Source organism: Mytilus edulis, chromosome 5, assembly GCF_963676685.1.
Source record: "Mytilus edulis chromosome 5, xbMytEdul2.2, whole genome shotgun sequence".
In the NCBI taxonomy this organism is placed as follows: Eukaryota; Metazoa; Mollusca; class Bivalvia; order Mytilida; family Mytilidae; genus Mytilus; species Mytilus edulis.
The window spans coordinates 15,898,500-15,916,381 of record NC_092348.1 but is presented as its reverse complement, the minus strand read 5'-3'; the positions used below and the strand labels follow the sequence as shown (position 1 = coordinate 15,916,381).

Genomic DNA, 17,882 nt, shown 5'->3' with positions numbered 1-17,882 from the left:
AAATCAAAATTTAGAATTTGACCTTGACCTTTGACCTTGACCTACTTTTCATTTTTTTGGACCAAGGATCTTAAATCAAAAGACCCTAGGTCTCTATCACTTATGGTTTACCAGTTAGAAACGCAAATCACTTATATCATATATAAAAGGGGGGATAACTCTCATATGGAGTCTCCGGATAGTTTCGGTCTAAATGAAACAGAACATCCTGAGGATATAACGAGCAATTTGGAAAAATAAATTTGTCGGTTTCTTTTACGGTTGCGAAGCCTTAGAGATAACAAGAAAAACAGTGTTCGGGGAGATAACTCTTACAAGGTAAAGTTTTTTGTTACGCGGTGTCAGTTTCAGAAGCGTATTAACTGTTCGATATCATATACCATATATCTTAGCGACATCTTGCGAAACAAAAAAACAGTGAAGGAAAAAAAAGTTGGCGGAAGAAAAAAAATAATAATTAAAAACCAATTGTTCAGAGAACAATTGTAGGTCTTTCCACCCAAAAAAATCCCATAAAATGTCTACATACCTTTTCAGCTTAAATTTTAAAAACCTGTCACAACTAACAATTCTTTAAAAACACCTGATTCACATTTTTATTCTTTGCTGACTAATCATTATCAACTATTTCACCTCATGGCATTTGCACTTTTATATATAAAACAATGCACAAGAGCTAAAACAATTGAGATTTAAATCTCTCTTCTCACTGCTAAGAAAAACTGTCTTGGAAATGTTGATTTTTATTCTGAAAAAAAAAATATGATATTCATTAAAACTTTTTTCCATTTTTAACAAAAATGATATGCTGATGCTTATTATCATTATTGAAAGTTCCTGATTTTTTGAATCCTCAAATTTGAGTCATTGATTGAACAGGTGAGACTAAAACACAGCATTATGAAAAAAGCATTGAATTAATAAATAGAACACCTATACTGATTGTCTGCTAAACATGCTGTTGCAAATATTCCATGCACATTCAGCAAGACCAAACACTGTTCACTGCCAGGGCCCTGTTTGTTATCAGCACTAAATTATGCGTTAGTGCTGATATCCGCCTCCTACGACGGGGACGAAGGGTTGGACTTTAGGAGGCATTATTTTTATATTTTTTCTGTGTTTGAAATCGTTAAAACATTTTTTTTAAATGATTGAAATCAAAATTAAAACAAACTGTTTTTCTTTTAACATTTTCATGTACAAATCTTGTTGGGTCTTCAACTTTTAAGTACTATTCTAAGTGCCTCATGATAGCTGTAATATGTGGGCATTATTGCAACTGATATATCAAGACATCCTCTGACATACACATGATCAATTAGTGTACCACCCTCTGTTGTTGGACTATTGACAAGCTGGTTGAAACCTTTTGATTGCATAAAATTTAATACTGTATCATATCCTTTTAAAATATCTTGATTAAAATCACCAATAATTACAATTTTTTCTGATAATTCTTGCATCTTACAGATTAATGTCTCTAAGTTCTCCAAAAATTTTCCGACATTATACTTCTGAGTTCTGTAGATCGTAGCAACTAAAATATTTTCAGTTTTTATCTTGAAAATTATACATTCCAAGTTTGAGGCCAAGTTGCATAGTTCAGTTTCTGATGAATGCTTATAAAATACACACACACCACCATGCTGCATTTCCTTTAAAGATGAATAGTAAGAGTTGTCATTTTCAAAAGCTTGAGATCGCGGCAAATGAAAACCATCATATCCAATCATTTCAAAGCAAGCAAAATTCTGATTAGCCCAGGTTTCAGTAAGACAAATGAAATCGACACCAATAACGTCTGGATTTTGTTTAAGATCTTCTGCATGAGCCTGCAAACCTTGAATATTGTGATACATTATCTGGACAATATCTTTCTGTTCCTCTCTTTCATCCTCAACTTCAGGTAAAAATCTAGTCATTTCTGCAACACCCTTTACAATATCAGGATCACAGAAAATTTTCTTGTCAAGTTTTTCAGTTTCTATGCTTTTAATATGAAGACCTGATTTTGAGGTAACTCTGCTAAGGGCAACGTATGCTTGACCATAAGTGAAACATTTATTTAAATCAACAACACATTCTTCAACTGTCAATCCTTGAACTTTATGAATAGTGCAAGCCCAGGCTAGTTTCAATGGGAACTGTTTGCGTACACAGGTGCTTAAGGGAATGTCTTCACTTGAAGGCTTTAAACCAACACAGCGTTTTCCACAGATGATTTTTTGTAACTTTGCATTTTTTCCAACTCTTTCATTGTCAAAGAAAACAAATATGGCACTTGGGAGTGAATTAACTGAGTAGTCTTTTATTGAAATTACTGTTCCCATTACTCCATTTACTAAACCATCTGCTGTATCCTCATTCTTGATAAGCATTACTCTTGCTCCCTCAGCTAAAAGAATAGATATTGGAAGACAGACATCTGACTTTGTACAATGGACTTTTTTCAGGGTCAATTTTCCTGATGTTTTGTTTTTTTCATAGTCTTCTGCTTCAATCAGTTTTGGTTCTGTACATAATTTCAATATCATCTCCTTGTTAAAAGTATCAACCTCTGCATTTGTAGAGTATATGTGCAAGGCTTCATCGTGTCCATCATCTAAACATCTTATTAAAGTTTCCATATCAAAAGAAGTCAATTTTTCATTTTTTTGTTTAACACGTAACCTGTTTAAAAGTTCTGCAAACAAGCTATCCTCGCGTTGACGCATAATTTCATCCAACTCAGCAATTTCAAATAAACCATTCCAAAGGTGATTTGAGGGATTAGAGGGGTCGTTTACATATAATTTGTCTACCCTTTTTGTTCTTACTGGTGGCAGCTGATAAAAATCGCCAACAGCAATTATTGAAACACCTCCAAATAAACAATTATCTGGTCTTTTTTTCACTTGTCTAAGCCGCTCATGAATGAAAAACAACAATTTCTTGTTGACCATTGAAATTTCATCGATGATCAGGATTTGCAAATTTTCTAACTTTGTTCTGAGAGAATTTATTTTGTCTTCACTTAGAGTTGCATGATCAGCTGAAAGTGATTTGAAAATTCCAAGAGCACTGTGAATGGTCAATCCATGGATATTAAATGCAGCTGTACCAGTTGGAGCTGTTAACAATACTGTTAGATCATCTGGATTCTCTAAAGTTTGTGCTAATATTCGAGTTGCTTCATATTGTATACACTTGATCAAGTGACTTTTACCCGTTCCAGCTCCTCCTGTTATGAATACATGTAAAGGCTTTGGTATTTTTCCATTTGCTTTCTGAATGCACCAATCTCTCACTTTATAGAGAATTCGTCTCTGCTTCACATTCAAACTTCTGAGTCTTGGAATAATTTCATTTTTTGTGAGGGAAACTGACAGCAGATTAGTTCCAACAGATGATGAGCTCTTTGCATTATTCAAATCTGGTATCGTTGCTTCTGACAAATCTTCTTCAATTACACTTGTTACTTTCCCTTCATCAATACATTCTCTTCTGTTCAGTTCTGATTCTGGACATAATTCACACCATGCATCTTCTTTTGGATCTGTTTCATGCAATTGATTTTCTGCATCCTCTAACTCTTGACCAGTTTTCACAAAATCTGCCATGTTTTTGATAACAATTTCCTTTACAGAAGTCAAAGCATTATCCCCTGTAAACTTAACTCTACCACAAGTGAAGAAATTTTCATATGTATTAAATAGTGGAGGTTTTAACTGTTCATCATGCCTGTATGGTAAAAATAGTTGCAATATGCTTTGGAAGTATTTCTCAGGAGAAGTTTCCTGTGAGAAACGTGGATATTTGATAACTGCAGGTGAGGTTCTTGTGCGCTTTCTAATATGTCCAAGGTTGCCATCAAGTTTGAAGGTTGTTTCTTCATTAATTTTCTGGGGTAACTGTGACTCTCGTAACACACTGTATTCTGAACCAAAACTTGCAAGGCACATTTTGATAAACATAGCAATGTGTGGTCTACCTTTATACCTATCAACTATATTGTTCATCCAAATTTTATTTTCATCATCATTTTCATCTTCACTGTCATTATTACTCTTTTTCCTGTTGGAAGATTTATAACTTTGTTGTTTCTCAAGGTCTTTCAGAGGAATGCTCATTCTACATGGGTTTTCACCAACAGGTATATATTCTACTTTCCTAGAACATTCTCTTAATCTTAAACCAGTAACTCTAAAAACAGCTTCTTGTGCACTAACCTCTCTATGATGAAGGTATGAAGTTCCAATTTGTTTCATAGTCTGTTGTGCATTTAAATTTCCTTCTTCAGCTTCATTTTTGGTTTGTTGGAGGAGTAATCCTAGCTCTCGCTCAGATTTACTTATGTAACTTATAATGTATACAACACAGGAAAATGCATCCAAAATATATTGTATGTCCATGTTTGCATTCCAAGCCCTTAATAGATGTGGATTATACTGATTGGTGTAAATTTCATTTGGCTCACGTTTAAGAACTACTGTGTTTCGATTGGTGATGAAACGAAAATACGTTTCAAAGCTTTCTTGAGTAAGACCTGACTTATTGAAAATTTCAGATACATCTAAGTTTTCATTTTCATGCTCTTTTATAACTTTCCACAATCCAGACAATATTTCTTTTGCTACTTTTTCGTCTTTTTTAGTATCCTTATCTGGTTTACTTGGTTCAGAGATGAATGTTTTAGTTGAAGGAGGTCTTGGGAAATTAAAACGACATACTGTTCCTTTTTTCTTACAGGTTTTTGAATGATTTTTGCTGTGTTGGTGTACTGCCATAACAATGTCATGTAATTCTTTATCTACCTTTTCATCTGGTATCTCGCATGTAACATACTTGTCAATAAAACTCATAACTTCTTCATTATTATCTTCACCATATTTTGGAGCATTTTCTACCCAAAACAAACAATGGGTGTGAGGAGAACCTCTTTGTTGGAATTCAACTCTGTAAAAATAGTCAATTATTTTCCCGATTGGTTCAGCTTCTGACATGATAACATCCTTTAGAAATGTATTGAATCTATTATTGAACATTCTTGCTGCTGTAACAGGATTGCTACAAAGAACTTTACATTTTTCATCCCATGTCATATTTTCAGTATTTCTTATGTCACCCTGTTGTTTTAAAATTGTATTAACAATTTCAGACCATCTGAAGTCTGCTGAAGAAAAAGAACAGAAGAATGTTGGCACACCTAACTGTCTGATCATTGCAAATATATCTTTCTGTGAGCTTTGCCAGTATGGGGGAGTTCCTCTAATAGGTTTTAAATATTTAATAGCTTCATCTTTTTTAAACAACTCTTTCAAGGTTTCCTTATTGCACAGCATTTCTCCAGTAATTTTATTTCCCTCTTTAGAAAAAGGGCATTCTTTTCTGAGAGATATCTGTACATTTGAAATCACATTGTTGAGTTCTGTTAAATATTGACTGAAAAATATGTAGGATGTATCCCTTGCAAATCTATTTTCAACACTCATCAATCGAAGATTAAAGTACCTTCCAATTGTCAGTTTTTCTTCACGGATTTCATCAAATGTATTTTTACCGGTTGGAAAATGTACAGGAAAAGTTTTAGCTTCAATTCCTGATTCTTGGAGAACACTAAGAGGACTGTTATTTTCTGCTGGAGCAATGTTAAAAACTTGGTCAAAGCATAAATCTAAAGCCTCTTGTCCAATATCAGCAGGTTGTAAACAAGTATCTAACTGAACACCACGTAATCTATCATCAATATAGCTAGCAGGTTCGCTTTCAATTTCTCTTTCATTGCCAGTTGTAGAGGACGTTGTTTTATTTTTTTCTTCCTCTTTTATGTTTTCCCTCAATAGCTCAGTATCATCAGATTCCGATTCATCATCTACTACTTGATCATCATTTAATTCAGGAATTGGATTCAACCATTCCTTGTTGATAGCCACATCTTTATACCATATGTTTTGATCCTTTAAATACAAAAGAGCTTGCTCTAAATGGTTTGGTCTTACAAATTGATATTTGTCATATCCTTTGTAGCTAAGCTTTCTCTTTAACTTAACTTTCAGTAATAGACTTTCATCTTCAGATCGGGGTAATATAGAAGTTACTTTTTTCAAATCAGATGGCACACACACTACAGGTCCGTGAACCCCTTTTTGTCCTCCTTTTGGTAAAGCCATTATTTTCATAAAAGGAATGTTCTGGGCGATAAGTTGTTGCTCGATTGAATTAAGCTGTTTTAACTCTACTGGAACATCTTCTAGTAATAGACTATTTGAAAAGGAGTCGGCAGGTATTTTACCTTTCAACATTTTACGATGACAAGTATAACAGATCCACAGACTTGTTCTACATGTTCCTTCAAAAGCACAATTTGTCTTACAATCATCTGTACATTTGTGTTGGTATTTATCTGTTGTAACTAAATCAAATATGGAATTATCATAATACTCTTTCTTGCAGATCTGAACCTGTTTTTCAAAAAACAACCTCAAACAACAAGCACACACACATTCTGGACCTTTGTTAACTTCAACTTTAAATTTTCTAATTACCTCATTTATTTGCTTGTTTTCTACCTGAAGATTTTCACGACGTACTGATGTTTGTTGTTTAATCTTAATTCTGTGTGCATCATCATTTGCATACTTGTGTATACTTGCTTGTTTCACATGTTCCTTGTGCTTTTCATCCGTTTTATATTTGTGTATACTTTCTTGTTTCACATGTTTCTTGTGATTTTCATCTGTATTATACTTGTGTATACTTTCTTGTTTGACATGTTCCTTGTGCTTTTCATCTGTTTTATACTTGTGTATACTTTCTTGTTTCACATGTTCCTTGTGCTTTTCATCTGTTTTATATTTGTGCATACTTTCTTGTTTGACATGTTCCTTGTGCTTTTCATCTGTTTTATACTTGTGTATACTTTCTTGTTTGACATGTTCCTTGTGCTTTTCATCTGTTTTATACTTGTGTATACTTTCGTGTTTGACATGTTCCTTGTGCTTTTCATCTGTTTTATACTTGTGTATACTTTCTTGTATTACATGTTCCTTGTGCTTATCATCTGTTTTATACTTGTGTATACTTTCTTGTTTTACATGTTCTTTGTGCTTTTCATTTGCTTTATACTTGTGTATACTAGCTTGTTTCAGCTTTTCCCTGTACTCATTGTCTTCTTTATATTTCTCAATTCCTGCTTGTATTAAGATATTTTTGTAATCTTCATCTTCTTCATATTTTTTAATACCTGAACATATTTTTTTTGAACGTATTCCTTCATTCTCCTGATATTTTCTTTTAGATGTGTCTATCTTTCTAGCTCTAAATTTATCATCTGTCATGTACCTGATTTTTTCTTTTTCATTTTTTAAGACTTTTGAATCAGTATTATTGAGGGAGTCATTCATTTGATTTTCGTCAATTTTCATTTTCTTTGTTGATACCTCAGATTTCCTTGAAATGTCATACTCATGTTCTTGTTTAGATTGTAATCCATTTGGTGATATAGTCTTTTGTTTTACGGCTGTGACAACTTCATAATGATTGATATCTCCATTATGTTGAAGATAAATTGCTTGATCATTAACACAATTATTGCTGTTTATTTGAGATGAAGAATATTTAATCCATGTACCATTAAAAAAAGTATAAATGTCTGTTTTAAGGAGGTCAGCACAAGCTACTATTTCCAGTTCAGTTCCCCATACATTATTTTCTTCCATTCTGAGAGTTTGTATATGCTCTTCTACAGTTTTAAATCTTGGCTGTAAAAATGACTTGAAAACTTCTGCATTTCTTAACAAATGATCAACTATTGCCCTTCGTATGTCTCCAAAATATTCTTGTCTATTAGAGAGTGAATATGAAATGGCTCGAAATAAGCAATTTCCATCACCTGAAATAGTCTTGCAAGCAGTTGGTTGGCCTATGTTATAAAAATTTGTAGAATTCTGTTTGGATATTTTCTTGCTTGGTATATTAACAAATTTACAAAGCTTCCTCTTTAAGAGTGTTTTCAAGGGTATGAAATCATAAAAACATTCTGCTGTAGATAATATCTCAATATCAGATTCATCATCATTAATAACCTCATTAATGTGTACTTCATTAACGTTCTCAATGTCATTACTGCAAATGTTCAACTGGAGTATTTCTGGTGATATATTGCTGATCTGAGTAATATTTTCTTGACTTTTAGGAATCTCATCTTTGTTTACAGTTTCTAAAATTTCAGACAATTTAAATTCACTGGTGATTAATGGTTTATGACTTCCGGAAAGTTCATCGTTAGTTTTGATCTTAGGTTCTTGTCCAAAAATACAAATACTGACTCCTGTCACTTCAAACCATTGATTTTGACTTGCACCAGCCATCATGTTGCAACAGTACTGGTATAGGTGATCCAGATTGCTTAACTTTAAAAGTAAACTTTTACCATCGCTGTCCTTAAAGCCAAGCTTATTTCGTGCATGAGAATCAAACAAAAGTAAATCTTGATTATGTTTCAAGGCTAAAAAAGTAGTGTCATATGCACATATAAAGCAAGCATCATAGTCTATGAGAGACTCTTGTAGAGCTTGGTCTAAAGGTAAAGAATTTCCAAATTCACTAAAATTTATAGTTCCAGAAGTATCTACAACAGCTGTTATTGATTCTTTTCTTGATATTTTCAGTAACATTCCTGACATGTCAATCATGTCTGGTAGGTCTGATACAAGTAAATGAATATTATCACCATGAATACGGCTATATATTCTGTTTCCATCTATCAAAACATTGTCTAAATAAATCTGATTCCAATCATTTAGATCTTTAAATTTACTATGGGCCAGAGCTGATAAACAGTTTGCAACACATTGCTTCCCACTGTTAATTCCAAATCTGATATCTCCTTGATGAAAACTACCTTGAACTACCCAATTATCAAAAAGTGATCTACGAGCCTCTATACTGTTTTCAGGTATTGTTCTTTTGTTCCTTTGACTATACAGTTTCAGCAAATTGTCATCTTGTTCAAATTCTAAAAAATCGTTAAAATCCATCTGTATATTTTCTTTTTCATTAATTATGCTCCCAATATTTTTCAAGAATTCAAGACTATTTGTGTGTTCATTTTTTGCATCACTTGATTTTTTTTCCAAGTTTGTACCCAATTGGATTGTATCATTTAAATTTGAAACCATAGTTTCTTTTAAATTGTATGTGCTTTTCGAACTCTGTTTTGATTTCCTTGATTCATAGCCCAGATTTGATTCAACCTTTTCATTATCCAGAGTTCTATTAACCACTTCATAATCCAGATTTGTTCCATTTGATTCAAAAGCATAATTTGTTTCAACAGATTCAAAATCCAGATTTATTCTAACTGATTCATTATCCAGATTATTTTTAATTGATTCAACTGATTCATAATCTAGTTTTGATGTAGATGATTCAGGATCTACTTTTGATTTCATTAATTTATTTAGTTTGATTGATTTAGTTGTTTTGTTTAATTTTATTGATATAGTTGATTCAGATTTGATTGATCGATTTGATTCTGATTTGATTGATGGATTTAATTTGATTGTTTCAGTATCATAAGGACAGTTTAGAGAGTTGACACTCTGATCATTGTTTGTAAAACAGTTTATAGAGTTGACGCTCTGATCATTGTTTGTAGAACAGTTTATAGAGTTGACGCTCTGATCATTGTTGGTAGAACAGTTTATAGAGTTGACGCTCTGAAAATTGTTTGTAGGATAGTTTATAGAGTTGACACTCTGATCTTGTTCAAAAGGACAGTTTAGAGAGTTGACGCTCTGATCATTGCTTATAAAACAGTTTATAGAGTTGATGCTCTGATCAATATTTATAGGACAGTTTATAGAGTTGAGGCTCTGATCTTGTTGTATAGGACAGTTTAAAGAGTTGAGGCTCTGATCATTATTTATAGGACAGTTTTGAGAGATGACGCTCTGATCATTATGTATAGGACAGTTTTGAGAGATGACGCTCTGATCATTATGTATAGGACAGTTTTGAGAGATGACGCTCTGATCATTATTTATTGGACAGTTTAGAGAGGTGTCGCTCTGATTGACCGTGGAGATGAGGTTCTTGTCATCAGTCTGCTTAACTCTTCTATCTCTCATTCTATCTCTTTGCTCTTTCCTTTTTGTCAAATCGCTTTTTTTACTACCTCTACGTGGCATTGTCTAAAAAATAAAACAAAAACCTTGATATCAACTATTAGAGAATTAGAATGAATAAAAATAGAGTAAAATTCCTGGAATATCAATTCATTGTATAAATAAATACTTAGATAAAAAATTCACAAACCATTGTAATATTCATAAGTTCAGGGAACTTATGAGTACATCTTAACAATCTAAGCTAAGAAAATTTGTGCAATTTTATTAGAGTTATGAATGATAAAGCGGTTTATCAGAATAAAGTATATACACACAATGTATAAATAGAATAGACAGCATAAAAGTAACTTCAAGAAGATCTTCAAAGAATTGTATAGCAAATACATCATGATGTAAACATAAATATCAATTCACATGATACACAAGCAAGCACATGCAATGGTGTACATGGTGTAAGTAAATTGACAATTTTTCTAGGTTTGATTTCATGTCATAATATTAATAAAAAATGTATATATCGTTTTACATGTATTTAATTATTTTTTTTGTGATTGAACAAGTTAAAAAAAAAAGGAATCATCACAGTGGCTGCCTAGTTACTTTTTCCTTTTTAATAACTTTTTACTTTCAAGTCAATAATAATGATAATACATCATCAATGTTTTTAAGATTATTTTTACAAATTAATATCAAAACTGACTGCTAACAATGAGTATTTCACAATTTCACTTTTAGAAAGTTTTGAAACAAACAAATTTGTATATAACATTTGTATAAACTTCAAGATTATAAAAAAACCGGTTTTTTTCTAAAGTGAACATTGATTGGTTAAATATTTCTCAGTCATGTCCTGTTTTTGAATTTGTTTGTTAGCTTTTTGGTCATGAATGTTTGTCTCTAATATTTAATTAACTGTGCATTTGTATTCAGATATCGCAGATCAAATTTATTCGTTCATTGTTTAATCATACATTTTTTGATTGAGTTAAGTCTGCCAATTGATATTTTATCGTATGTTTTTCTTTGTTGTGATGTTATGCTATTGTTTCAGAAAAAGGGAGAAGGTTTGGATCCATTAAAACGTTTAATCCCGCTGCAAATGTTTGCACCTGTCCTAAGTCAGGAATCTGATGTACAGTAGTTGTCGTTTGTTTATGTAATATATACGTGTTTCTCGTTTCTCGTTTTGTTTATATAGATTAGACCGTTGGTTTTCCCGTTTGAATGGTTTTACACTAGTAATTTTGGGGCCCTTTATAGCTTGTTGTTCGGTGTGAGCTAAGGCTCCGTGTTGAAGGCCGTACTTTAACCTATAATGGTTTACTTTTTAAATTGTTATTTGTATGGAGAGTTGTCTCATTGGCACTCACACCACATCTTCCTATATCTAAATAATTGTATTTGAATTTTTGTCAACTATATAACTAAATCAAATGTTCCTTCAACATCTGAAAAAGCTGTATTAACTTACCACAACTATATCAGTTCTTGATATAAATGATCTTTTATAGTTGGATTCAAATGTAAGCAAAAACCTCTGTCACTCCAACAAGTTAGAACTGAAGAAATACCTGTAAAAAGAGGTGTTATCAGTACACGGTACTTTACTTTATCATGTTTATCTTTTTCAAATTTTATTATTTTCAACCAAGATTTTTAAAAAAAATCAATTTACTTTTATTTGAATTTTTCTTTTTTTTTTAACATCTATATATAACAATTACTGTTCAAAACAAGAGACTCACTAGTACTGGAACCTATACCAGACACCTGGCAAATAAAATCTGCTAATGAGGACCTTTAAATAAAATTCAGGGTTGCTTGTACATACATGACATATGGTGAGTTTATGCACTATATATTTTTTATAACCAATTTTCAAATTTTCGGGATGAAATTTCTTTAGTTAACATGCCATGGACCAGATATGGGGGTTAAGTGCTTTGAAATCTTAATAAGCTTACCACAACTGTCAATGTTAACTTTACGTTACAAGATAAATGTAACCAGTTTTACATTCAGCTTCAAATGTAGTCAAAATGTAGTCAAGAACCTTTGCCACTCCACCAAAACACAAACTGATGAAATACCTGTAATTAGTATTAATACATGTAGCAGTGTTAACATTAACATAACTTGTTTATCTTTTTTCCACCTTTTTTTTGTTATGCTTAAAGATATTGATTTGATAATTGGTTTATAGTTTTATCATGACAATTTACAGATTTTGTGCAGAGTTTATATGGTGCTTGGACTTGGAAAATATACTGAAATAATCAGTTTTCAACATTTTTTTCGTCTTGCTAAAAGATATTGATTTGATATTTGTTTAATATAGTGTACATATATAGTTGTCTGTTTATTTTTCGATTGAAGAGTTTGACTGTTCATCTGGTATCTTTTGCCCCTCTTTTACATCATGTTTGATGTTATATATATAGCTCAATTTAGAATTTTGTTCCAAAAATTAATTTTTTAACCAGAAGTGGACTATGTATTGCCATGCAATACTCACACAATGTTTGTTATATCAAATTCTTGACAAACCCTATTCTGCTATTTTACAATCCAAAAAGGCAGAAGATCTACCTTGAGTGCTTTCATATCTGAAAAAAAATATATTTACTTACCAATGCTTACTATATATGTTCCAAAATCAAATAAACCAGCTTTAACAGTCAGTGTCAAATTTAATTGAAAACTGATGTCACTCAAAATATTGCCTGCAAATAGAAGTGTTATCATTACAGTCAGTTGCCTTTATTTGGTTGAGGAGAACTAAAAAATATACAATTTTTCAATTTATAAAGGGACTCAATCATGTCAATCACATGACATTAACCATGTTAACACAAACAAGTAAAACATACCTGGAACAAAAATAATACATTTGTAGATCTATGACCATGATGACACAATGTTAATACAAAATCAATAAAAAAACGAGAGGCTCTAGAGAGCCTGTGTCGCTAACCTTGGTCTATGTGAATATTAAACAAAGGACGCAGATCTCTATGGATTCATGACAAAATTGTGTTTTGTTGATGGTGATGTGTTTGTACATCTTACTTTACTGAACATTCTTGCTGCTTACAATTATATCTATCTATAACAAACTTGGTCCAGTAGTTTCGGTGAAAATGTTAGAAAAAATTTACAAATTTAATGAAAATTGTTAAAAATTTACTATAAAGGACAATTACTCCTTAGGGGGTCAATTGACCATTTTGGTCATATTAACGTATTTGTAGATCTTACTTTGCTGAACATTATTGCTGTTTACAGTTTATCTCTATCTATAATAATATTCAAGATAATAACCAAAAACAGCAAAATTTCCTTAAAATTACCATTTCAGGGGCAGCAACCCAACAATGGAATGTCCGATTCATCTGAAAATTTCAGGGCAGATAGATCTTGACCTGATGAACAATATTACCCCCATGTCAGATTTGCTCTAAATGCTTTGGTTTTTGAGTTATAAGCCAAAAACTGCATTTTACCCCTATGTTCTATTTTTAGCCATGGTGGCCATCTTGGTTGGTTGGCCGGGTCACCGGACACATTTTTTAAACCAGATACCCCAATGATGATTATGGCCAAGTTTGGTTAAATTTGGCCCAGTAGTTTCAGAGGAAAAGATTTTTCTAAAAGATTACTAAGATTTACGAAAAATGGTTAAAAATTGACTATAAAGGGCAATAACTCCTAAAGTGGTCAACTGACCATTTTGGTCATGTTGACTTATTTGTAGATCTTACTTTGCTGAACATTATTGCTGTTCACAGTTTATCTCTATCTATAATAATATTCAAGATAATAACCAAAAACAGCAAAATTTCCTTAAAATTACCATTTCAGGGGAACCCAACAATGAAATGTCTGATTCATCTGAAAATTTCAGGGCAGATAGATTTTGACCTGATGAACATTATTACCCCATGTCAGATTTGCTCTAAATGCTTTGGTTTTTGAGTTATAAGCCAAAAACTGCATTTTCCCCCTATGTTCTGTTTTTAGCCATGGCGGCCATCTTGGTTGGTTGGCCAGGTCACCGGACACATTTTTTAAACTAGATACCCCAATGATGATTGTGGCCAAGTTTGGTTAAATTTGGCCCAGTAGTTTCAGAGGAGAAGATTTTTATAAAAGTTAACGCAGGACGACGACGACGGACGACAGACGCCAAGTGATGAGAAAAGCTCACTTGGCCTTTCGACCAGGTGAGCTAAAAAAGGGTTAATTCGCGTAACGTGTTTTGTCATTTTTATTTCATGTGCAGCAGTTCGTTATTCACTGTGTTTCGTGAAATCAGTTTAAATTTCTACGTTCAAGACATGTTTAATTGTTAGTTCAACGTGAAATGGCAATTTTATTTCATGTTCTTTTGTACAGATACCCCCTTACTGCCCTTCCTTAAAAGAGGCATATTACATAGAAATCAGCTAAACATTTTAATAAACATAAACATAATGTACCCGGCCACGTCCACTTGTATTTTTTGTCTAACTGATGAGTTAAGCCTTTTTCAACTGATTTTTATATTTCGTTCTCATGTTGTACTGTTATACATGTACCACTGTCCCAGGTTAGGGGAGGGTTGGGATCCCGCTAACATGTTTAACCCAGCCACATTATTTATGTATGTGCCTGTCCCAAGTCAGGAGCCTGTAATTCCAAATGAATTCAGTGGTTGTCGTTTGTTTATGTGTTACATATTTGTTTTTCGTTCATTTTTTTACATAAATAAGGCCGTTAGTTTTCTCGTTTGAATTGTTTTACATTGTCTTATCGGGGCCTTTTATAGATGACTATGCGGTATGGGCTTTGTTGAAGGCCGTACAGTGACCTATAGTTGTTAATGTTTGTGTCATTTTGGTCTTTTGTGGATAGTTGTCTCATTGGCAATCATTCTACATCTTCTTTTTATATAATGATACAGCTTTAAATCTTTGAAATTCCAACTGAAAATATGAGTTTGGTGTTTTGACATCAATTTAAGGCAGACGTCAAAGAAAAAAAGTATAAATATTAATAGCCTTTCAAGACGTCATAATGATTTGCATTGATTTGAACAATCAAGTTCATGCCAAGTTATATATAATTAAAAATAAACAAAATCTATCATGTACTAACAGTAACAGGAATGAAAACAAACATAATTGTGTGATCATGTTTGTACAACTGTACAGGGTTCAAATCAGGTAATAATAGTTTTGACTGACTCAGACATACATGTACAGACCTATGGCATCAATAAAAGGTAAATCATGTAAATTATAAAACAGTGTCGGTGACCTGAAATAATTTATGAAATATCTGGTAAATAATTTAGCCTCACAGTGGGTCTCATTTCGGTCTAAGCGTGACATGGGATAGCCGATTTTTTGTAAGTGTGACACGTGAAAGTCAAATTATTGTGCCGTGAAAACGGGAAATCAAGTCGAGCGGTACATGGGAAATAACAAAACAATGAGAATTGCTTAAATACATAGTGTACATGGCGTATTAAAGCGGGATACAGGAAACTGACAAAACAGCAAGTGGGATTCGGGATCAGAACTCCCAATGAGACCCCCCTGACAGGCTCACACGAGTCACAGGCACTTTTTTTCAATACACTGATAGGTCGACCTCCCAAATTAAAAACAAGTGCTTGTGTTTAACATGTTTAACCCGGCCGCATTTTTCCGCCTGTCCCAAGTCAGGAGCCTCTGGCCTTTGTTAGTCTTGTATTATTTTAACTTTTAGTTTCTTGTGTACAATTTGAAGTTGAGTATGGCGTTCATTATCACTGAACTAGTATATTTTAGTTTAGGGGCCACCTGAAGGACGACTCCGGGTACGGGAATTTCTCGTTGCATTGAAGACCTATAGGTGACCTTCAGTTGTTGTCTCTTTGGCACATTCCCCATTTCCATTCTCAATTTTATTGTGTTTATCCTTCTTTAGTGAAGTCATGTATACAAATTATTTTGTCAAATTATGGCAAATGATGTGTACATGTATGTTTACCTGTTGTCAGTGTCACTGTTGAACGACAAATGACGATACTCTCAGTCTCTTTTTTCCAAATACGTGGTATATACCAGAAAAGTCTATTCAAAACACCTCTAAGTCTACCATCCAACACTTTTCAATAATAAATATCAATAACGAAAGAATATCAAAATCGTACAACATGCACCGGAAATGGTAGAAGGTGAGTTCGTACCTTGTCTGGGTATCAGGTCCGTTCGTACCTTTTCTATTTCGTACCTTATATTGAATATCCTTTAGTCTTTTGTCTATCTTTAATCATGCCATAATTTCTGTTCCAGCTGAACAAATATTGTATAGGTATAAGGGTGTGGATGTAGGTTAACATTATAAAGAAAAAGTTATCATCAAACAAAGAGTAGAGAATGATGACCAGTGGCGTAGCTGCGTCATTTTTACGTGTACGCCCGAACCTTGGCGAGGGATATGAGGGGTGCCAACCGCTCAATGTCAAAGCACCTGTTGGTAGTGGGTTCGAAAGGGACGAAGCCCCCGAAAGCTATCGAGAATGAGATACCATAATGATTCCTGTCAGTAAAAAATCATTGATAACAACATACTTTTGAATCTAAATGGTTTATTTTTTTTTTTGGTTAAATTTTGTAATATGTTAACTTATTCATCGTGTTAAACTGGAAGCTAGCCTTATGGTCATTGGTTTTAGAGAAAACGTCCAAACCAATATTACTTTTAAATAAGTTTAAATGGTGCCGTGAGTGCGCATATAATCAACAAAAGCACCTTTTAATGATCACGAAAAAAAATATTTCTAAGAGGTGCAAAATAAAAAAATTCTGGAACACCTAGGATTTCTTCCACAAAAAGTGAATCAATGTATCATTCCTTTGCAGGGATTTAAAAAAAAATTAAAATTTCTTTTGATATTTTTTTCTTGATCTGGAATTTTTCACGACAATCTATGAAGGTTTATAAATTGAGCATGTAATTGCGTAAAGAAGAGTCCAGCTATCTGTCTATCAGAAAAGAACCGAAAAATGAACGAATTAATGCTTTTAAAATTTTAGCTTTAGACATTAGTCATAGAAAAAGCTTCTTCGACATTTTCATAAATTTCGATGAAGGTTCGACAAGTAGAAGAAATAACAAAATAACAAAATGTAAGCCCAAACTGCGACCACTTATTAATTCTGAGACTACTATAACACAGTTATAGTAGTCTCAGATTAATTGCAGAAAGAAACACATTTTATCCTTAAAATGCGGGAAGATTAAAGATATAATTGCATTATTATATTGCTCTGAATACTCTTTTGATCATAAACAGTTTCTGTACAACTTTCGTAAAATTTCACGGTCGGAGAGTCATTTAAAAGAATTTATCCACATTCGGAAACCTAAATATTGACACCACTTTGTCTCGCTTTTGGGACATAAAACACAGGCTCGACAAAAATACAAACAGCATATCGAATCTGAGCAGATAGTGAATTGCTTTAAATATAAGAAAAGAAGGTAGAATTCAAAGTGGTTTCAGACTTTTACAAAAGATTCGAACAAATATATTAAATGATCTATTTGAGTAAATTTAGTCCCAATTTTTATTCAAAATTACAATCCATTAAAAAAAGAAGCACAAGGCTGATGTGCTTTCTTATTCTATGTCGCTTATTTGTTTTATTTTCAAAATTCAAGTGTACGCCCGGGCGTTTTGACGTGAACGTAGCTACGCGCATGATGACATGATAAATGTATATGGTTAATGAGTAATAT

General features: G+C 32.7%; 2 protein-coding genes across 2 annotated transcripts in view; one reads left to right on the top strand and one right to left on the bottom strand.

Moving 5' to 3' along the window:
* LOC139523083 (uncharacterized) overlaps window positions 1–17,882 on the top strand; it is a 98,064-nt gene that overhangs the window by 53,543 nt on the left and 26,639 nt on the right. The window lies entirely within an intron of this gene.
* On the bottom strand, window positions 1,221–16,316 carry LOC139522578 (uncharacterized). The gene is made up of 5 exons (XM_071316044.1): window positions 16,128–16,316; window positions 12,743–12,835; window positions 12,077–12,202; window positions 11,584–11,683; window positions 1,221–10,175 (listed from the first exon to the last, which is right to left on the bottom strand). The coding sequence occupies exon 5, from the start codon at window positions 10,170–10,172 to the stop codon at window positions 1,221–1,223; it is 8,952 nt and encodes a 2,983-aa protein (XP_071172145.1). The 5' UTR covers window positions 10,173–10,175; window positions 11,584–11,683; window positions 12,077–12,202; window positions 12,743–12,835; window positions 16,128–16,316.

What these genes read in the sequence shown, in the direction of transcription:
- LOC139522578 (XM_071316044.1), bottom strand. Translation starts at nt 10,172, where the DNA reads ATGCCACGTAGAGGTAGTAAAAAAAGCGATTTGACAAAAAGGAAAGAG.